Genomic DNA, 22,525 nt, shown 5'->3' with positions numbered 1-22,525 from the left:
AGGCGGAAGGAGAAGGAGAAGATGGAGGAGGAAAATTAGAAGGAGATAATGATGGAGGAGGAGGAGGGGGAGGAGGTGATGGTGAAGAAGGAAGAGCAAAAAAGAAGAGGAAGATGAGAAAAAGAAGAAAGAGCAGCATGTGGTGGAGGAAAATTAGGAGAAGGAGGAGGAGAAGAAGGAAAAAAGAGGAAGAGGAGAAAAATAATTAGAAGGAGGATAAGAAGCACCTGGTGGCAGTGGGAAAGGAAAAGAATTAAGAGAAGGAAAAGGTGAAGAAAATTTGGAGAAAGATGACAAGAAGGAGGAACAGATGATGGCGGCAGAGGAGGAGGAAGAAGAAGAAAATTAGGAGCAGGTGGAGAAGGAAAAGAAGAGGAGGAGGAGAAAAAGAAGAGGAAAGGGAGGAGAAGGAGAAGGAGGAGGAGAGGTAAAATAGAAGGAAGAGGAAAAAGGAAGAGGAAGAGGAGAAAGAATTAGAAGAATTGGAAGCATGTGGTTGTGGTGGAGATTTAGAAGGAGGAGAAGAATTAGGAGATGGAATAAATCATGGTAGTAAAGGAGAAAAATTAGAAGAGAGAGGAGAAACGGAAAGATTAGAAGAAGGAGGTGGAGAAGAATTCAAAGTAGAAAGAACAGGTGGAGGAAAGTAGGAGGAAAAAAGAAGAGGAGGATCAGCAGAAAAAATTAGAGGAAGGAGGAGGTAGTGGGGTAGAGGGATAGGAGAAGTAAAAGATTAGAAGAAGGAAGTGGAGGTGGTTGTGGAGGAGAATTAGAAGTAGAAGGAGCAAGAGTAAGAGGGGAGAAGGAAGAGCATATGGAGAAGAGGGAAGAAGAAGAGAGGGGAAGAAGAGATTAGAAAAACTAAAGCAGGAGGAGCTGATGAAGGAAAAGGAGGAGGACAGAGAAGACAGGAGAAGGAGAAGAATTAGGAGGAAATAGTGGTGGTGAAGGAGAATTAGAAAAAGGAAGAACCATATTAGGGGAAGCAGAAGCAGATGATGGTGGTAGAGGAGGAGAAAAATTAGAAGGAGGTGCAGGAGGAGGAGAATTAGAAGAAGAAAGTGCAGACGATGGAGAATTAGAAGGAGCAGGAGTAGAAGGAAGAGGCAAGAGAGAAGAAAGAGAATTAGAAAAAGGGGAACATGTGATGGTGAAGAATGAGAAAGAGGAGGGAAAATGACGAGAAAAAGAAGGATGAGATGTAGAAGAAGCTGAAGCAGAAGAAGCTGGTGGAGAAGGAGGAAGAGAGGAGAAAGAAATGTTAGAAGGAGGAGGAGATGGTGGTGGAGGAGAATTAGAAGAGTGTGAGGTGATGGAGAAGAAGGAGGATGGTAAGAATTAAGGGAAGTAAGGAAGGGGAGAGAGAGAAAGGAAAGAAGGGAGGGAGGGAGGGAGTAGAGAAAGAGAGAGAGGAAAGAAGGAAGGAAGGAAGGAAGGAAGGAGAGAGAGAGAGGAAGGATAGAGGGATGGACAGAAGGGAAAGGCCAAGAATCAGAAGGAGTATTTGAATAAAGAGAAGGATGTGGATGTGGAAATATTTAAAAAGGACAACAAACAGAATAAATAAACAAATAAATAAAATAACTGTAAGCTAAATCAGTTCAGCTACAATTGCAGAATAGTGTCCGGAGGCTACTGAGGTACAAGAGTGTGATTGGTAGGAAGAGACTGCAGATGTCCTCAGATGGGTTGTCTGTTGACCCCGATCCCTCTCTTCCCCCAGGTTCTCTATCATAGCTAGATAAACAAATGTCAAACAAAACACAATGTCTAATGCAGTGCAACCTTTCCTTAAGCAACCTCCTTCCCCCCAAAAGAAAGGATTCCATGGTGCAGGTGGATCTCCAACACTAAAACTGTTGGGATTAACTGTGCAAACTGAACTCAAAATGTACATTATGTTCCACGGGTCGGTCAATATGGTGACCGTGGCTTTTCAAGTGCTGGTTCTTCTTATTCACATATGGCATCTGCTGGCTTGCTCTTTCTTGAGTCACACAGATGTAGGTGCAGCCCTTTTCTTCTTTCCAAATTAGATTATGCCAGTGACGATCCAAAAGGAAGCTGGATTTGTACCCCTGCAGCAAAAATTAAAGGCATGCGAGAATACAGCATACCTTTGCAGAAATGGGGATTCTGCAACAACATTCTGAACTGAGCATATCTGGATGGAAATTGCACATGTCTCTGAAATGAATGGGCATGTGCCACAGCACTGGAAATTACCAAGATCCGAACAATAACTGTGAAACGGCATGCTCTGAAACGAAAGGGTATGGTGCAAGAACATCCTGAAATTAGCAGGGCACTGTGAGAATTGCACAACGCCACTGAAATGAATGCGCCCTGACAGCTTGAAATGAAAGGGCTTGTACAACACAACTGTGAAATGAATGGACGTAGTGCAACAGCAGGAGCTGAATAGGGCTTGTGCAGCACTATTCAGAGAGAGGGAAACCTGTGCAACAGTTCCACTGCATAATAATTTCAATGGAAAGCAAGGGCTGTATAACTGGGATTACTATATTAAAATAACAGTGCTAACCCCTTTCCTATACACATACACACAACACTCAATCCCCATAGGTTGCACCTGCTTTTTAGCTGGTCATATGCATCAGGGTTGCTGTTGTTCAAGCGAAGCGCCACATCAGGCTCTTCCTCGCTTTCTGAAACCCCTCTCCATGCAAAACGTAAATAAATAAATAACAAATAAATAATAACAAGGTTGCTTGAAAATTAAAAACAACAACAAATTAAACAGTTTTAAAATATAAGCATTAAAAACGAAAGTGTAATGAACACAAAGTGGTATGAACGCAAGAGTAGTCCGTCCTGTTAGCAAACAGGGTGTCGCTCTCCAAGTAAGATCCCAGAGCAGCCGTTTGAAGGTGCAGTCTATACTTTAGACTGGTGTGTTCTCAAAGTGGGACGGAAGATGGGGGGAGAAGAGGAGAAGAAAAGCTTAACAGAGCCAGCGGACCGGAGGATGTTATCAAACCCATGCCTTCCAAGAATGCAAGGAAATGTCTGAGGAGATGGCACATACCCAGACCGATAATAATGATGGGCCACAGAGAACGTGATGCTTCTGTCCTCTTCCCAGCCCTGTTGTTAGTCTTAGTTTTAGTTTGCTTATTCTATTTTCTTTTAAGGCATCCCTTTCGATAGACACCCGCAGGAGAGGCATCACCTCTTTGTCTTGAGCAGTGCGCTGTATAGGCTTGGTAAGAGGTTTTGGCTAATTGTGACATTCACAGCTTACATTCAGCTGTTGGCGCAGCCGACACAAGGGACCCCCTGCCAGCCTTGATGTTGCTGTGGCCCTAACCTCTTCGTTGCATCAATCTTGGAAACAGGAGACGGTTGAGTCCGGTCTGGGAGAACCAGACAGAATCAGCTGAGTAAAAGATGGAACGGATGGTGAAAACCAAGAGGACTCTTGTTGTTTAAGGAGGTGTGGTCTAGATCCGCTCTCGGGGCTGCACCACCTGAGCCAGAAACGGGCCCCCTATGAAAAAGTCAGTACTAAAAATGTCTCAGCGCAGCATCAATGCCTTTGCTCTCCTGCTCTCTCTCGTCACAGAGAGTGGCGGCCGCAGGGGTCAGGCCAGGCTGGCTTGGCGCTCCGACAGATGCTGCAGTTCCCTCGAGGCGAGGTGCGACCGGACTCTTTGTCAAAGACTCGTCGAGGACACCGAGAGGGTGGGCGAGGAAGGCGGCGGGAAGTTGAGGAGCTCCAACACGGCCACGCCGACGCTGCTGCGGCGCGTGAACATGCACGATGCCGCCACCCACTTGTTTGTGCGCGGGTTGTACTTCTCGATGGAGTTGAGGCTGGAGCTGCCGTCGTTGCCGCCCACTGCATACAGCCACCCGTCCATGGCCACCAAGTCATGCGTGCTCCTGGTGAAAGGCGGAACGAAAAGGCTGCATTACCCACTGTGCTTAACATTGCCATATCTACTGCTACTGAAAATAGTGGTCCGCAGATTGGTGTTGATCCATAGCAAGTTTCCAGGAATGACAAAAAATAAAACAAAAAACAGTTGTAGCCATTGGACATATTTATGCTAAAGATCCTTGACAGAATGAGCAAAAAAACAGCAACTGCCAACTTCACACATCAGATAGCCAGAGAAACATTGGTATAGTTTATACCAAAGCGACACAATCTGTTTCAGTGTAAGGCTTGAATTCAATTGCAGAGAGATTCTTGGTCCAGGAAGTAGGGAGGGAACAGCATTACAGTCATCCCTCCATATTTGCAGCTTTGATATTTGCAGATTTGATTATTGACGGATTTCATTAATATGTTCTCTCTAGGATTGTCTAGGTCCTCCAGTGCAACTCTGTGGTCAACTTTAACTAAAAGTTGCACTGAAAGACCATTTGTAGCTACTCCGGTGCCATTCTATGGTCAGTGTATGTTGGACATTGAACACAGAGTTGCACTGGAGGACCTAGAGAGTCCTAGAGAGGTGTCCTCTCAGGTAAAAACAGTGTTTTTGTTATTTGCGGTTTTCCATATTCACGGGGGTCTTGTTCCCCTAACCCTAGTGAATATGGAGGGACAACGGTATTTGAATTTAAATATATAGGCAACCTAATCTGACTTATATGCTCATTATTATATTATACCCATGGATAAGTCAACCCAGGTTTTTTGGGTCAATTTTTTGACTAAAACATCTAGACTTATACATGAATATATACAGTAATTGTATTTGAGTGATTAGAAGTGCAAAGTATTATGCAGGATGTGTATAAGAAGAAGTCCAATCATATTAATGATGGTTAAGGCCATCAGTGGCTGGTAATGTCTGCATATTAACTCCAATATCAGAGGTGATGTCTCTCTTATCCAGTGATGATGAACCTATGGCATGCGTGCCAGAGGTGGCACTCAGAGCCCTCTCTGTGGGCACATGTGCTGTCGCCCCAGCAAAGAGTTTGCCAGAGTTTGTTACTAGAAAGCCAGAGGGACATGGCACTTTGCAAAAAATAAGTGGGTTTTGGGTTGCACTTTGGGCACTCTGCCTCTAAAAGGTTCACCATCACTGCTCTTATCTATCAGCTGCCGGAGGCCAGAAGATGGTGCTGTTGCATTCAAATCCTGCTAGCAGGCTTCTCTAGGGAACCATTTGGCCATTGTGGGAATAAAATGCTGGACTAGATAGGCCTCTTCTCTGATTTAGCAGGTCTCTTTTTTATCTTCTTATGGGTCAGACACTACTTGCTACTATTCTGTTCTTGTGTAAAAGAGATAGTCCAATGTTTGTCTAGCTTTATTAAGATACCTCTAACCCCTCCATTACACTAACAAGGGATATGATCCTTGCAATATGGCTTACATGGGGCTGCCCTTGAAGGCCACCCCGAAAATTCAACTGGCACAAAATGCCATCACCAGATTACTGGCAGGGACTGAATGCATGAATTGTATCAATCCAGTATTATCCGACCTGTTCAGTTGTGCTGGATCTCACTTTAAAAGCCCTAAATGGCTTGGGGCATGGGATCTGGAAGGATTGCCTTCCTCTATGTAGTCTCCCTTAGGCATTTTGTTCAACATCTGAGGTCCTGATCTGGATTCTCTCACTGATTGAAATTCAGTGACAGTTTATCTGGAGCAGGGTCTTGTGAACAGTAGCACCATATTGCATATGAATAGTGATTTGAGTATTGGGCTACAACTCTGAAGACCAGGGTTTGAATCCCAGCTTGGCCATGTAAACCCACTGGGGTGAATTTGGGCAAGTCAAACACTCTCAGCCTCAGAGGATGGCAATAGCAAACTCTCTCTAAGAAAGCCCCATGATAGGTTTGCCTTAGCATCACCATAAGTCGGAAATGACTTGAAGGTGCACAACAACAACAAACCAATGGTATGACTTAGCCCCAACCTCTCCTTGCAAGATGCTGTTTGCTACCTCCGGATATTCATCGGTGCCACGCTTTCCCAAGTGTTGGTTTTTGGATTGTAGCGCTCCACCGAATTAAGGCAACTGGTCCCATCATTGCCGCCAGCCACATACAGCATCCCTTCCAAAACAGCTACGCCAGCACTGCTACGGCGACTGAGCATATTGGCAATTGGAGTCCATGTGTTGATCTGTTGGGAAGGAGTAAAGGAAGGGGAAAGAATCTTATCAGGCACTACAACTTAAGGGAATTATTTTTCTTTCCTCCTTTCTTGCTGTCTCTGGACATCCAGGCACAATTCAGGCATTACTACAAGCCATGGATAAGGACAATCAGTGGCTTGGTGCAATATCTCAACTAAAATCAGGGTTTGTAGTTGGCTGGCAAGCCAGGATCAAAAGCCATGCTCTAAATAAAATGCCTTTGTAAACTGTGGTTTGTGCTAATTATGGAAAGGTGTTGAACTCAAATTGACAAGCCATAAATTATAGCTGTTCTGCCTACAGACACAATTCACTTAAAAGAAAGGCAAGTCAAATAATCAGGAAACAAAGCAAATAAGTATCTTTAAATCATGATTTACTGAATGCCTGATACCATGATTTGTATTTTAAAATATGGACTGCAAACCAAGGTTGCGAATTATGTCTCTTTGAAATGACCCAGAGAGAGAAGTGGGAGGAAAATAACCTTGTGGCAGAGCTCATGTTTTGCATGCATGCAATCCCAGATTCAATCTCTGGTATCTTCAGATAATGTATCCCTAGGTAGCTGGGAACATCATATACTTTGCATGCAAGCTGTCTCAGGTTCAAGCCCCCATGCTAACTGAGGGATTGTGGGAGATGTAATCTTAAAAAATAACATCCACATGCTCTGGTTTAATCCTGGCCATCTCCAGATAAGACTCCAACAGAATTCTGTCTGAAACCCTGGAGAACGGTTGCCATAATTTTTGACTTTACTGGACTAGATGGACCAATAACTCAGTATAAGGCAGCTTCCTATGTCTTGTGCTAAAAGATCTCTCAATGCCATTGTACTCAATGGGACTTGAGCATCCATGGATTTTGTTATCCATGGGAGGTCTTGAAACCAACCCCCAGTGGATACCAAAGGCCCACTGTACATCACCTGAACCATGGCTCTTGACTTTCATACAAGTCAGGAACTCTTAACTAGGAACAAACTCTGGTTTGTGATGCTGGCTTGTGCAGATTAATTTTATGGGAACCTCATTTTCAGTTTCCCTTTGGGGGTGAAGGGCAAAGAAGATACTAACATTCTCTTCTTTTTTTTCATTAAACAGCATAGCACATGTCTTCAGCAGACACTGTCAGTTTGTGAGAAAGCCGAATTGGCAGATTTGTCCTCTCTGTGAAAGTCACCATTGCTTGGAGGATCCACCATGGACAGACAGACCTTGCCAGAAGCGAGTGAGTAATACTTTTTCTATCCATGGATGTCAAATTCCATAGATGCTCAAGTCCCATTATATACAGTGGGGGTAGTAAAAGGGTGTCCCTTATATAAAATGGCAAAATCAGGGTTTGGTTTTTGGAATTTTGGAAGGGGAGGAATATTTTCAATCTGTGGATGGATATAGCTGCTCCCTTTCCCCTTTCTGTCCATAAACCCCACACTTTGCCAGTTCCCACTTACCTGGGGCTCATACTTCTCCACAGTCGCCAAGTGCGAAGAACTGTCGTATCCCCCAACAGCATAGAGATTGCCATCTGTAGGAAGGGAAGGAGAGGGAGGACAAATGCATATATTCTGTATAGAAGCATGTCGTGATGCAAGAGAATCCTATCTGAAAGTACGTATTCATCAGGCACACGTTAAAGGCCCTTATACAGTTAGAGCAAGGTGGACAACAGGATAGGGCCCAGTAGGACATACCGGTGCATTTAGGCATGTCCAATTTGTCTTCTTCTTTCTGTTTTCTTGATAGGATGGCAGGTGTGGTGGGGGTTTAGAGGATTGGGGAAGCAAACTGCTGTAGTTTTGGGTTCCCCTTGCGTATGGGGGAAAGTGCGTAAGCTCAAGCCCCATAGAAAGTAATGGGGTGCATGATTGTGGTGGCATGTGGGGCGCATGGCGCAGGCATACACCCCATTATTTTTGGCGGGGCTTGCCTTCTGCGTAAGCTGAAAGCCGTGGAAGGCAAATCCGCCTATGGTGAGGGCCGACTGTATATAGTCAGAAGAGATGGGTTAAAAGGTTATAGGATAGCCCTGTTTAAGTATTTGAAGGTGTGTCACATTGAGGATGGAGCAAGCTTGTTTTCTGCTGCTCCAGAGAACAGGCCCTGGAACAATGGATGCAAGCTGCAGGAAAAGAGATTCCAGCTAACATTAGGAAGAACCTCCTGACAGTAAGAGTTGTTCAACAGTAGAAGATGCTCCCTCAGAGTGTTGTGGAGTCTCCTTCTCTGTAAGTCTTTAAACAGCTGGATGGCCATCTGTCAGGGATGCTTTGGTTGTGAATTCCTGCATGGAAGGGAGGTTGGACTGGATGGCCCTTGATGTCTACTCCAACTCTATGATTCTGCTAAACATCTGTATAAAACTGAAGCAATGGTCATTTATGGACTCATGGCCATCTGTCAGGGGTGCTTTGATTGTGAGTCCCTGCATGGCAGGGGTGTTGGACTGGATGGCCCTTGTGGTCTCTTCCGACTCTTATGATTCTATGTATATAGGATGGTCCAGAAGCCACCCCAGGTGGGTAGAGTAGGTCCAAGCTCACAGTGAAGGCTCTTGTCTGCTAAACCCCTCTGTTCTGCTCTTCTGCGCTGGAGAAGATTAGCTCATGAGGCGTGAACATGATGTTCCTTCTTGCTAGTGTGCAGAGCGGTCGTCTGGCATAAGGGGACATTAAACATTCACAAGGACATTTCTGAATCACTCTGTGTGCGCGAGACGGCGTCCCGGTGAGACTGCCTACAGGCAACAGCCCCCGGCTTCCTCTCGCAGCATGCGCTCCCCACTGTTAGGATTTAAGCCTGTTTTCCAACAGGTGACGCGCAAGGGACGAAGAGGGCATGTGGGCGTCATGACAACAGCAAACTGCATGCATGAGTTGAAGGCAAATGACTAAGAAGCCCCTGGGGCTTGGAGCCTGCTATGTAAGATCCAGAGGAGTGCATGGTGTGCAGCAGCTTCCTTTCAGCCCTTTTCCTGTCTCCTTCTCTCTTTTAACTTCCACGCCTCCAAACCTGAGTCTGCCTAGCAGGGGGCTTTTCATCTTTCCTCTTCTCTGGAACAGTGCTTATTCTTCAACCTATTTATCTAGAAGTATTAAACCCACCCCATCAGAATCAATGTCACTGAATTCCAAGGCTTTGATCTCTCTTTTCTTCTTCTTGGTCTGGAGCCTGGGAGGAATACCCTCCCTGAAGAAGAGAATGTTAAGAGGTGATATGATAGCTGGCCTTACCTAGCGTTGCCACCCGGACATATCTCCTTCTGGTGCTCATAGCAGCAATGGAGGCCCAGGTGCCTGTCAGAGGATCGTATCTCTCAGCACTAAGGCAGGTCAAGAGAGGGGAAGAACAGAATATGGTCAACAGCCCTGACAACTGTATAGCTTACTGCAATGACATTCGAAAGGATTGCACTAAAATACTTTGCAGCCACAGCAAACCAGGCTGGCTGAGACGCTACCTTTGGAACACAATCTGACCATTACTAAGAATTCTGTAAGCAAATGCTTTCTCACCTTCCAATGGTGATGGTAGTGAAGGTTGGTGGCTTCCTTGTCAGAGGACTGGTGACTTTGCCCTCGGTTTCATCCAAACTTTAAAACAAGAGTCGCAAGTGTGGCCTATGGGCTGCATAGGTCCTTTAAAGACCAAAACCAAGAGCAAATTTACTGCCATCATGGCATGGAAGCCACCAGCTGGCTCTGGATGATGCCATGTTAGTTAAAAGTATAAAATACAAAACAGTAGTAGACACATTACTGGAGAAGTGGATTTAATTACTGAATTGCTTGAGATATCTACTTTCAAGACCTGTTTATCTGTTTATGGTTAAGAAAGGAAAAACCTAACAGTTAAAAGGTATTGATAGCGGGATGATTCCAGACAGTAAGAAGGCCAAAGACTGGGAATTAGATAGGGGATGTCTGAGAGACTCTCCAACAAAGAAAAGATGACCCCTTGGCAATGCAATGCATAGGTGCAGGTAGTTAGGGTTGCCAGACCAAAAACAGGAGAGGGTTCCTGTGCCTTTAATATTTGTGCAGAAAGGGGGAATTTCACAGCTTGCTTGTCTTGCAGCCAGGTAACAACCAACACCCGCTGACATTTCCTCTTCTAAACAATCATGAAAGGTACTGAAGCCCTCTCCCAGTTTTCAGTCTGACAATCCTAACATGCAAGTGGTCAGAATGGTGGAAGAGGGGTTCAGGTGAGCACTTCTTACCTATTGAGACAGGAAGCTCCATCATACCCTCCAGCAGCGTAGAGAAGTCCATGCAAGGCGGCCACTCCTAGGCAGCTCCGTCTGGTTCCCATAGACACCTCCGTCTGCCATGAGTTGGTGACAGGGTCATACGACTCCACCGTGGCCAAATCTGATGTTCCGTCATAGCTGCAGCGAAACAGCATTTTCACAAAATAGTATTTAAAAACACCTAGCAGGGGGAAGGTTCACTGAAATGCTCATGGGGCTGGAGTCTCCAAAGTGACCCGAAGCTGTCTGTATGATGCCCTGTCTATATGGGCCCTATACTATTATGAAGTGTAGGGGAAAATGGTTTCTCCTAGACAGGCAATTCCATCTTACCCTCCCACAGCATACAATTTGTTCCCAATGGCAGCGACGCCGACCCTGGCTCGGCGAGTAGACATGGAAGCCACCATGTGCCATCGGTCTGTCCGAGTGTCATAGGCCTCACAGTCCCCATGGATGGCAAACAGGCTGCCTCCACCTGCAAGAAACACAGCAAGGAAAGAATGACTAGGTGGAAGCCAAGAGGACGCAAGGGGAGAAGAAAGCAGTTCTTTGTCTTATGTATGCACCCCTCCCCACAGTTACACAGCTCTTGGCCTTACCCACAGCAAACAGAACGGTGCTGGCCCCCTCACAGCGTCTGGGGCGGGTTCGGCAGTTACTAAGAACCCCTCTCTGCTCAGGCATCAGGTGGTACTTGAGGGCCTCAATGAGAAGGTCTTTGCACTCCGAATGGTGCCGCACAAGCAGCTCTGTGTCAACGTTGCTCATCAGGAAGTCTCGGCTCAGGAGAGGAAGGCGGACACACTTCATGAGCTGGGAAGAGGAAAGTTTTTGCTTTAATGTACAGTGCATACACTTTTTCACACTGTTTCAAACTTTTAAATGAGGGTTTGGAATCATGCAGCTCTCCAGATGTTGCTGGACTAAACTTGCCAGCATTTCTCATAATCACTTATGTTGGCTAGGGCCCCTGGCAGTGGCAGTCCAACCTCATCTCCAGCTCCAACCATGGGAAAGGAAATAATGTTGACTGAGCTCGTCCTAAGCCCAGAATTTAGAGGATTTTTCTTTTAAACTATAACTCACAGAATGCCTCAGTCACCAGGCATATGGGGAATTGCAATCCAGAAAAGGTAACTTGCCAGATTCTGGCAAAGACACAAAATTAGGTTGAAAATACAAGACAAACAACGTCTTTACAACCTCTATCTTTGGCTTGGCTATCTAGACGAATGAACCCAATTGACCCCAGTCTACAGACCATATAATCCCTCCTCTCCCCTGGCAAACAGTATTGAAATCCATGTGGCCACATACTCGGGGAATATGCTGTCTTCTGCTGTCTACATCATGCTTCACCCAGCTTAGAACAGCTCGGTAGACTTCTTCTTCTGAGGGTACATTGAGGCTGTCACTGGAAATAAGATCCAGCACCTGTAAAGGTAGAGAAAATCTGGATTAATTTGGTTTCAAGGGAGAGAACCTGCGCATCAATCTCTTTCACATCAGACACTGGGGTCTTGGCATCCCCAGATTTAAGCTTCCCTGGATGGCAAGTCTAGGTGGTCCAAATGGAGGTGCGTGCACATGGCTGCCTTATAATGGTCAGAACACTGACTAACCAGCAGCAGTTCTACAGGGTTTCGGTTTCAGGTCGTCTCCTTTCCTTTGGAGATCCTTTGTGTTGCCTTTTGGTCCCCCCTCCAGGTACTAACCAGGCCCAACCCAGCTTCGATTGCAAAATCAGGCAAAGTAGTGTTGGTGCTCAGGACTCTGTCCTTTCTTACCTGCTTGAGAGGCAGAAGCATGAACTCTTCTGTCTTGGACACATCCACAAAGTGCTGAAGGACATATTTGTGGGCCGACTTCAACAGATCACTACAGGAGTGCGTGTCCGCAAAGCCCCGGATGCCCAGGCAGTTGGAGGGGTCCAGCTGGCTCAAGAGGAATTTGCAGCAAGCATCCCGCACACCGTTCAGCTGGAGGAGACTGGCAGCCGGAAGCAACGTCTGCATGGAAACCAGAAGCAGATTGGCAAGAGAGGTCTCCCTGCCCAGCTCCTGTGGCTAGGAGTTCTCCAGGTTTCCAGAAGAACCAAACTCTCTCCCACTGCTCTCCTGGAGCACAAGATACAGTTCGCAAGGGAAAGTGTTACTAAATTCTAAGAATCATCATAGAAATGGCTTTCTAACATGGGTTTGGAAATCTCAGAAACTTAAAATAGGAGCCCTTTGGCAAATCACTACGGCATATAAACTCCCTGGGAAAATCCACATGAACAGTGAATGGCTGATAGTGAAATGAGTTGCTGGAAAAAAGTGGTGGATGCTCTTTTGGGATGATCAAGAGAAGAAGGGAAGTCTTAGCTGCACCATGCGCAAGCATACCTCAGTTAACAAAGCCTCTGAAAGCAAAACTTCTTTTTACAAAGGATTTTGGGCACATGTGGCTAGAAATGGGCTCCTTCCCACTTGGTGGAAGAGAAGGTTCTCCCAGTAGCACCAGCCCAAGGGATCCCACCCATCAGGACTGAAGCGGTATTCATGAAACCAGCTCCTTATGTGCAGAATGTATCAGACAGGAGATTCCTTAGGTTGCTATCAAAGGTTTAGTTGAACTAAAATACATTTGCAGCCTAGAACAGATTAACTCAGCTGGTGGAGAGGGACATATGTGTGTGTGTATACATATTTTTTAGACTTAGTATGTGGAGAGGTCTTGTAGCTTTCATAGGCTCCAGTCTATTTCCTCAGTAGACTGGAGTCTACGAAAGCTCATGATGCCAACTTCTTTCTTTCAGTGAGTCTCAAGGTGCTAGAAGATCTTTCTACATACTGGGGAATTCTACAGACTAACACAACTATGTATTGTAGACTGTACACTTTTGGCAAGGCCCAGTGTTTTTGGTTGTTTTACTTGTAAAGCACCATGCACATGGATGGCACTGTATAAATCAACAAAAACAACAACAGTAATAATACACAACTCAGCTCTATAGACATCTGTTCAGGGGTATGCATCAGGGTAATAGCTTCCCAGGTTGCAAATCTGAGCTCCATTCCAAGCAGCAACTTCCCAGATGGTCAATGCAGAGCTAACACCCCAAAAACCCAAGGAGAGCCCTTGGGTGCAGACAGGGATTCTTACCTGCACATTCCCTTCTCCTACCACAATCTCAGCAGTGTATGCATACTGGACCAGCTGTTCCAGCGCCTGTGGATCAATATCGTGGAGTGTGACATGGGTCTGCCGGCTTTCGCTCATCTCATCTATGTTGACAGAGGGGGGGGGGGGAGAGTTTTATGAGCTCTGTGCCGAGGCTTTACATGGGACAGATGTGATGGTCAGGAGCACTTGGGGGTACACCTACACATAATGCAGTTTGACGCCACTTTAACTGCCATGACTCCATCCTACAGAATCCTGGCATTTCTAGTTTTGTGCGAAGGCTAAAGACTTTGTAAAGCCACAGATCCCAGTGTGAACCTACAGCACTTTGAAGTCATGTCAAACTGCATTATTTCTGCAGTGTAGAAATAGTGAAGTCTACAGTCCCTGCAGAATTCTGTTGTCATTGGCATAAGGCAGGAATCATCCAGGTACAGGATTTCCATTTGATTAAAGCAGGAGTTTGAACAGAGCACCCCTGGGAGAAGGGTCCATTGGGGGAATGAGTTTCAAAGGAGAAGCACTTACTTGTGAACATGGCATGGAAATAGGGGCTGCAGGAAGCCAGCACCACTTTGTGGGCCTTGATCTCCTTGGTCGCCACATGCAGGACGATGTCGCAGAGCAGCCCCCGCTGCCGCATGCGGTTCATGCACACGAAGGCGTCGTGGTAGTGCCGCTTCGAGTTGTGGGAGATGCTGTGGCCATCCCGGTTCAGGAGCTGCATCCCGCTCTCCATGGCTGCAGGCGGGTCGTTCCTGGCTCGCTGCAGCGCCCTTTCCGCCTCTCTAAAGAAACATATTTTAACAATTAAAAAGAGAAAGAGACAGAAAGAGAAACAGATTCTGTTCACACAACTAACATTGAATCCTAGATGCTGCAGGGCAGGTGTGGGCAAGTATGTGGGCCACCAGGGATGTATCAAAAGCCTTTGGACCTTCTCTACCAAATCCTTGGAGATGCCTTCCCATCATAAAATTTCCAATGTTAAAAAAAGAAAAAGGGGGAATCACATTTCTGGAAGCTTCCAGGGGATGCAATTCTAAAAGACAAAACAATGAGCAGCTTCCTTTACTTAACCTGGTACCTCCTTAGCATACTTAGTTCCTAAGTATGCTCCTAATACCTCCTGAGTATTAACCTCAGGCCTGGTTAATACTTAGATGGGAGATCACAGAGGAAGACCAGATGCTGTAAGTGATAGTTCAGAGGAAGGCAAAGGCAAATCACTGCTGCTCACCTAAGCAAACCCTATGAAATTCATGAGGTTGCCTTAAGTTAACAGGAAACCTGGAAGCACATGCAGTCTTGCTTCAAACCTGCCCACCTTTGCATTCAGGCAGCAAGTCATTCTAAATTCTCTGTCATACAAACACGTTTATCCATCCTCTTGATAAACACTGACACGCTGCTGACTGTCGGGATGTGTGTGAATAGTGTGCATGTGCAAACATGTCTAAAAATAACTGTTCCTCAGCTGGGAAGAGGAATCCGTTTAATTTATTCTTGCCGAGAGTGGGCCGTGAATTTGCCAAAGAGAGGGAAGTGGTGGCAGCGATGACGGAGGCGGCTGCGAACGAAGAGACTCCAGGCCCAGTGCGCCTCCTGCTACCCGCATTGGCAGATGCACGCAGAGGCAGTTAAGATCACCAGCTTCCTGCTAGACTGAAAACAGAAAGCCCAAAATGGGTACCGCGCTCTTCCTGCGACGGCAGAGGGGGAACTCCCGTCTTTGCGGGGAACAAGGGAAGACGCTGCTGAGCGGTGACTGAACGGATGTGACCCCCAAAAGCCACCCCCACACTGCCACTGCTGATTGTGCGAGAGAAAGGAAAAGGAGAGTTTGTGAAGTTTAAAAGAGAAATAAGCTGCCAAGAAGGCATGATGCATAGCAGGCTTGCTCATTAATGTACCCAGTGGCGGAAGCGAGAGGTATAATTAGGACGAATGGTGCGCAGGCCATGCGCCTCCCTGGTTTTGGCAGGTGGAGCTTTTGAGGGGGAAGCTTTGGTCTGCCTTCTGGAGAGCACTGATAACAGACATCTTAGGAGAAGAATAACTAACAGCTTGGCCTTTCCAATAGTTATTTATATAGACTACTACATCCTTGGCCTGCAAATCTCATCTGCCCTTGCCAGTATACAGTTGGCCCTCCCCATTTGTGGCTTTGATTATTTGCAGCTTTGATTAACATGTTCCCTAAACTCTCATCTCAGGCCAGAAATCCAAAGCTAGGCCGTCTCCAATCTAATGTCCAGCTTGATAAGCTCCATCCACCATTTCATGTGATGGGTTCCACTATTGCGCCTTGGCTTTTGCATGGTCCTCTGCTTTTCATTAGATTCCCTGTAGCATATCAGTGGATCTGTGCTAAACTAAAAAAGCAGGAAGATGTACATTTGGGAAGACGCTGGAATTGTGGTTTTCAGAAATCTCTAGTGTTTGTTAAAACACATCTAGCTTTTTAAAAGTATAGAAATGTATACCTTGTCGACCTTCGGCATGATAGCCCCTTCGAAGTTAAATCCATCTGCTTTTATAACAAACTGTATGCTTTTTTCTTACTTACAGCAAATTATTGACTTTTTGGTTGTCTGAATTCATGTGGGTCTATTGCACATTGATCTTTTTAGTGTGTGTGTGTGTAAGCCTATTGGTTTATTTATGTATTTATTCATTTATTTTCATGCCGTCTTTCTCCCAGAAAGCCAAGAAATAAAAACATGTTTTTTAAAAGTTCCAATAAAACGTAAAACAATTAAAAACATCAAAATAAAAACAGTACACAATTACATAAGTTAAAAAAGAAAAAACCCAAAATATAACCACAACATGCTCCCCATATAACACACCCCCCCCCCATATAAAAGCCACCTTTCCAATAGTTATTTATCTATTAAAAGCCTAAAAGCGTAAAAGTTGATTCTTAAGTTCTTCAGACAGGTCTCACATTTCCTTCTCTTGTTCCATAACCACCTAAATTTTGGGGCGCATTCCAAGAGCGTCATCAGTGCCTGACATCAATGGAACTACAAGCCTACAGTGCTACATGCCATCCTGGCTTGCGCTGAAACCAGAATCACTGGGGACATCCCAAGAATAAACTTGGTCCTAATCTAGGGAGGTCACAGTCCCTTGGAAATTGCACCAGAAGTCCAAGGAATCATTTGCACCAAAACATACAGAGAGCCCTGAAAGGGTTTAAGAGCACCTCAGTACTCAGGAGTAGGCAGCTTGTGTAAAAAATAGGGAGCTAAATGATGTGACTCAGTACAGTTAGACTTCCATGTCCATAGATTCTTGGTCCACGGATTAAACTATCCACAGCTTGAATATCTATCTATATCTATATCTAGTCATCCTTCCAAGTCCGTGGACTTGAAATCCGCTGACTTGAAAATCTGTGGAGGGGTGACTAGATAGATAGTCAATGGGGTGCGCACCTGTGGTGTGGCCCACATGCACATACCCCATTAAAGTCAATGGGAGGGGGGCACCTGTGGTATGCACCCCAAATGCACACGCCCCATTCAAACCTATGGGCCTTGAATATGCGCAGGTTCCAAAAGCCAACTGTTTATTCCTAAAAGCAAACCTTGGTTTTGGGATTTTATATAAGGGATACCATTATTATTATCATTATCATTATCGTTATCATTATTATTTCTTATATCTCACCTTTCTTCCAATAAAGGGATCATTTTGCTCCACATTTTGTATACTAGGATGTGAGCATCCGTGGACGTTGGTATCCAAGGGAGATGCTGGAACCAAACCAACGGTTGCCAAGGATCCAGGGATTCTTAGATACCTGCTTCTCTTTGGCCTACCTATTCAGACCAAGGCTGTGAGAAGCTCAAAGAGATTTCTGAGTTCGTACAGACAGCCCAAAATAAAGCTGCTTCGGGTCACTTTGGAGGTATGCCGTTTAAATGATGCATGCGTCCTACGAGGCCGGAAGCCACACCAAAGCCATGCTCCAGTCCTAAGGACTAGAGCACAGCTTTGGTGCAGCTTCTGGCCTCTTAAGATGCACGTTTCATTGAAACAGCATCCCTCCAAAGTGACCCGAAGCAGCTTTATTTTGGCCTGTCTGTATGGGCCTTTCTGTTCCCAGCACAGCTATACTTTTTATACATAAACATATGATAGTACATTCCATTTTGAGGGCAAGGGATGCTGAAGAATACTGTATATACTCATGGATAAGTCTAGATTAGTCAAAAAATGGGTCCCAAAAACAGAATCGACTTATCTCTGGGTCAATTTCAGTACAGTGGTGCCTCGGGTTACGAAATTAATTCGTTCCGCCATTCCTTTCGTAACCCGAAAATTTCGTAACCCGAAACACTTTTCCGTTAGCACTGGAAAGCCTATAGCTGCACTTTGCAGCATTTGAATTTCGCGCCGAAATGAATTTCGTAACCCGAAAAATATTTCGTAACCCGAAACAGTTTTTGCCAATCCAACTTTTTCGTATCCCGGAAATTTCGTAACCCGATCATTTCGTATCCCGAGGCACCACTGTACTGTGCTTTAATTCTAATTATAAAAAGGGAAGCATCCTCTGGTGAAAGACAAGAATATAATGAGAATCTACTCATCCAGCCTTTAGTGTGAATACAAACAGTTATGCCTGCTGGGATTTTGTATGTTCTTTGACATTGTTTTCCTTTCTTTCATCCTTTAGATCCTTCTTACATGCCCCTATGTTTTACCCATGGGTCATTTCCAACTCCATGATTTTGGCCCCGAAACCTGCCCTCAGTTTATAGACAAGGTTGACTTATAGTCGAGTATATTCGCTACCTTAATTCAGGGATGGCATTTTCTGGGTTGTTCAAGGGCTTGAAGACCACACTTTCTTGTTGTGGTTACTAAAATTTGCTTTAATCAGAAGTGACTTTAGTCAGTGTTTATCAGAGGTGTAGATTTCTGGAAGTTTGATCAAACAATATTAATGGATTAATGGGTGTCGGTGGGCAAAATGAAGACGCTGCGCCCAAATAAGAACACTGCTCCCTCCCTTGGAGTTTGGTTCCAGGATCCTCATGGATAACGAAATCCACGGATACTCAAGTCCTATTAAATATGACATAGCAAAATGGTGTCCCATCTATAAAATGAAAAATCAAGGTTTGCTATTTGGAATGTATACTTCTTTTTAATATTTTCAAGCCATGGATGCTTGAATCCATGGGTGAAAAGATCAGTGGATAAGGAGGGTCAACTGTACTAATCATCAGGTTCCAGCCTGTGATAATATCGGTTCTGGTCCAGTCTTTATCCAAACTTGTTTTCTGCAGCTCAAGTTCCAACCCAGTTTGCTTTGGAGGCACATTCTCCATCATGTGCTTTTTTACAGGCCTCAGACCAAACTGTCCTATAAATAGCCCCACTTGTTAGAAAGGACATGACGCAAGCCAAGAAATTAATCACTCTCTCTGTTGCTAACACAGGTAGTTCTTAAACCCCAGCCGCAGGGTTCAGCTTGACATTTGGTCCCATGCAGAGATCCATTGGGCTACCACCTCCTCGTTTCCCCGAATCTCAGTCCATAGGCATTGAGTGATTCAGTTGCATCTGATCCAGAGCCATGCCAGAAGAATCTGTTCCATGATATGTTTCTTTGTAGGAGGCAAACTCAAGGCAAGAATTAACACAAAGCCACAACAGGAAGCTTCTTCTAAGAGCAGGCCGTTCTGCTCCTTTGCATTATAGATGGCTGATTCACACTTTGGTTGGAGGTTTGCTGTGCTGGGAAAAGAGATGGGCAAAGAGGATATTTTGGAGTCCCCACAACCACGGAAGGCAGTATGGTACAATAGTTAGAACTCTTAACTGTGACCATCTATATGTTGTTCTTGTTCTGTGCCTTCAAGTTGTTTCCAACTTATGGCAACCCTATCATGGGCTTTTCATAGGAGGTTTGCCATTGCATTCCCCTGAGGCTGAGAGCATGTGCCTTGCCCAAGCCTCAGGGGAATGCAATGGCAAACCTCCTCTGAAACCAGTGGGTTTCTTGGCCAAACTGGGAATCGATCCCTGGCATCCAGGGTTATAGTTCAACTACTCAAACCACTACGCCATGCTGGCACTCACTATGTTACTACACTACAATCTCCCCAAAGTGCTCAGCCATTGATGATGCTGGCCATGATTGAAAATGTTGAAACCCAACAACATCTGCAGGGCCACACTTCCCCACTCCCACTCTGCATTTGGAGTATTGGAATAGGACTGGGTTCGAATCCCAGTCACCCCATGAAGCTCACCAAGCACTCTCTCATCTAACCTACCTCTCATAAGGCTACTGTGAAGACAGTAAATATTGATGGCCATGAGCTCCTTGGATGAAAAATAGGATATAGTGAAGGGGAAAGAAACTACATGAACACAAAACAATGGACTCAGATGACAAGAAAAGTGATTCCATCTAAACATTGAGCTGATATGGGGATAAAGGTTCGCCGTTCTGCAAAGCTACTCCTTCTTTCCACAAAGAGAACTATCACTTTGAACACAAATATAAGTACAGTTGGCCCTCTGTATCCACAGATTCTTCATCAATGGGTTCAACCAGAACATTAGGAATAACTTTTAGAACTGTAAGAGCTGTTTGATGCTGGAATAGTTTGCTTCAGAGAGTGGTGGACTCTCCATCTGGAAGTGTTTAAACAGAGGTTGAATGGGCAGATGGTTTCAGGGGTGCTTTCTTTGTGTCTCTCTTTGTGTTTTGTGCTTTCAGGTTGTTTCCATCTTATGGAGACCCTAAGGCGAACCTGTCATGGGGGTTTCTTGGCAAGGTTTGTTCAGAGGTTTGCCATTGCCTTCCCCTGAGGCTGAGTGAGTGTGACTGAGGTCCAAAACATACTCCAGAAACCATCCAGTTTGTGACCACTTTAACTGTCCCTGGCTCGATGCTAAGGAACTGTAGTTTTTTGAGACATGTAGCCTTCTCTGTCAGAAAGTTTTGGTCCCACAATAAATTAGAATTCCCAGGATTCCCTTGCACTCAGCCAGGGCAGTTAAAGCAGTCACAAACTGGATCATTTCCGTAGAGAGAGGTTATCGAGTGGGTTTCATGGCTGAGCAGGGAAGCAAACGCTGCTCTCCAAAGTCACAGCCCAGCACTCAAACCATTATGTTACACTGGCTCTCTTTAGATGTGTCTTTTTCCTGCACCACAAGGTTGGAATAGATGGCCCTTGTGGTCCCTTCCAAGTCAAATACTGTATTATTCTACATGTGAAGGTGGTGTCTTCTTTCACACATACCTCCTCCCTTTGAAGGGATGTCATATTGAGGAGGGAGCAAGCTTGTTTTCTGCTGCTCTAGAGAATAAGACCCGGAGCAATTACTGCAAGCTCCAGGAAAAGAGATTCCACTTTAACATTAGGAGGAACTTCCTGACAGTAAGAGCTGTTCAACAATGGAAGAGTGGTGGAGTCTCCTTCTTTGGAGGTCTTTAAACAGAGGCTGGATGGCTATCTGTCGGGAATGCTTTGATAGTAAGTTTTTGCATGGCAGAATGGGGTTGGACTGGATGGCCCTTGGGGTCTCTTCCAACTCTATGATTCTATTATTCCATTTGTCTACAGCAAAGATGCTTGAAGCATGTATGGCTCAAAACATAATGTCTGAATGCAGCAGGCACCTGCAGTCATAACCGAGCCATTGACCAGGGTGATGGTATTTAGAGTGGCTCAACCTGGGTTTGTAGCCACGACAGGCTAAAACCCTCCCTGCCATCCTTGCCAACGGAGCTGCAAAGAAGCAGGCCCAAACCAAGCCTTCCTTATGCCAGCTCTTTGCAGCCCTGCCTCCAATACTTTCCCAGGACCGCTCTCCATCAAATCATATTTCGAAAGAGAGATGAGTGTGCAATTGGGGAACAGAGCGGAAAGGTCACTCCGGATGACCGAAGACTCCAATCAGGTTCTTCTATGTCCAGATTTCGCTCCTTTTCTCTTCCTGGAGACTGAAACTGACACAGCGGACCAAGTGGAGGACAAGCCACACATACAAAAAGAGGACATAAATAAGGAGGAGCATGGCTATCGCTCCCTGCCAGCTTCTTTGTGGTCCCTAAGCTGCAAGGAAGACATCCAATGTTACCTTTCAAGACAAAGCAAATGGGTCATTCATGTGTGGGAGCAAATGTCCCTTTTGCATCAATATTTTTATGTTGGGAGGAAAGAAATAAAAGGAGGGAGTGGGCCTCCCATCCTGCTCCCAGGCTTTGCGAACTCAAAGGGCCTCCTTAAATATATAACATACATAGGTGAAATTAAAAAACCTGTCTTCTTATGGGGAGCAGCAATGCAGGCTTCTTCAATGCTGCAACTGGAGCTTTAGGGAACTGGGAGGGGTGGCTCTGTGCATCCACTGCAACTGACTCCTCTCTTCCTCTGTCTCTTCAAACATTGGCATCCAATGCATCCCCTCCGCTCCCACACCCACAAATGCAGCTGTTTGCAAAGTGGGCCCTCAATACATAACTCTGGGGGGGGGGGGAAGACAGCAGCAAAACATAGCATTAAAAAGATGGAGAGACTGCAGTTGTCGGAATACGGCAGTCACCTCAAATAACCCTCCAGCCGGGGCACACCAGCGCCTGTCTAGCCGCAACACACACACTACACACACTGTACACTCACACGCACACTGCACAGGGGCAGATCCAGAGATCCTCGTGTTGGCTCTCCAGATCTCCACACACTGCAGTGGATCACTTTTGCTGCAGTTGCTTTTGCAAAGGGAGATAGACCTGAACCTCCCTCCACAAAAAGACACCCAGCCATTGCATCCTCTTGGATCCTCCTCTCCATCCAGCCTATCTATTATCTACCTACCTACCTACTATCATCCTCTTGGATCCTCCTATCGATCTATCTATCTATCTATCTATCTATCTATCTATCCAGCCAGCCAGCCAATCCACCTACTTACCTATCATCCTCTTGGAT

At 45.5% G+C, this 22,525-nt stretch overlaps 1 protein-coding gene across 2 annotated transcripts in view; it reads right to left on the bottom strand.

The window, feature by feature from the left end:
• Positions 1 to 1,362: 1,362 nt before the first annotated feature.
• Positions 1,363 to 22,525, bottom strand: part of KLHL17 (kelch like family member 17) — a 22,684-nt gene continuing 1,521 nt past the window's right edge. The window contains exons 1-12 of one of the 2 annotated variants that reach the window (XM_042479601.1): positions 15,250 to 15,323; positions 14,085 to 14,344; positions 13,536 to 13,657; positions 12,176 to 12,397; positions 11,706 to 11,822; positions 10,988 to 11,201; positions 10,719 to 10,863; positions 10,356 to 10,523; positions 9,367 to 9,455; positions 7,588 to 7,661; positions 5,934 to 6,115; positions 1,363 to 3,906 (exon numbers count right to left, since the gene is read on the bottom strand). In XM_042479601.1, the coding sequence (XP_042335535.1) occupies positions 3,678 to 3,906; positions 5,934 to 6,115; positions 7,588 to 7,661; positions 9,367 to 9,455; positions 10,356 to 10,523; positions 10,719 to 10,863; positions 10,988 to 11,201; positions 11,706 to 11,822; positions 12,176 to 12,397; positions 13,536 to 13,657; positions 14,085 to 14,295 (1,773 nt within the window). In that variant the 5' untranslated portion in view covers positions 14,296 to 14,344; positions 15,250 to 15,323 and the 3' untranslated portion in view covers positions 1,363 to 3,677. Of the gene's footprint in view, positions 3,907 to 5,933; positions 6,116 to 7,587; positions 7,662 to 9,366; positions 9,456 to 10,355; positions 10,524 to 10,718; positions 10,864 to 10,987; positions 11,202 to 11,705; positions 11,823 to 12,175; positions 12,398 to 13,535; positions 13,658 to 14,084; positions 14,345 to 15,249; positions 15,324 to 22,525 lie in introns of those variants that run through there. The other variant, XM_042479600.1, reaches the window with a different exon arrangement.

The sequence above is a fragment of the Sceloporus undulatus genome, chromosome 7 (assembly GCF_019175285.1).
Source record: "Sceloporus undulatus isolate JIND9_A2432 ecotype Alabama chromosome 7, SceUnd_v1.1, whole genome shotgun sequence".
NCBI classification, from domain to species: domain Eukaryota; kingdom Metazoa; phylum Chordata; class Lepidosauria; order Squamata; family Phrynosomatidae; genus Sceloporus; species Sceloporus undulatus.
This window is presented reverse-complemented; position numbering and strand designations above follow the sequence as displayed.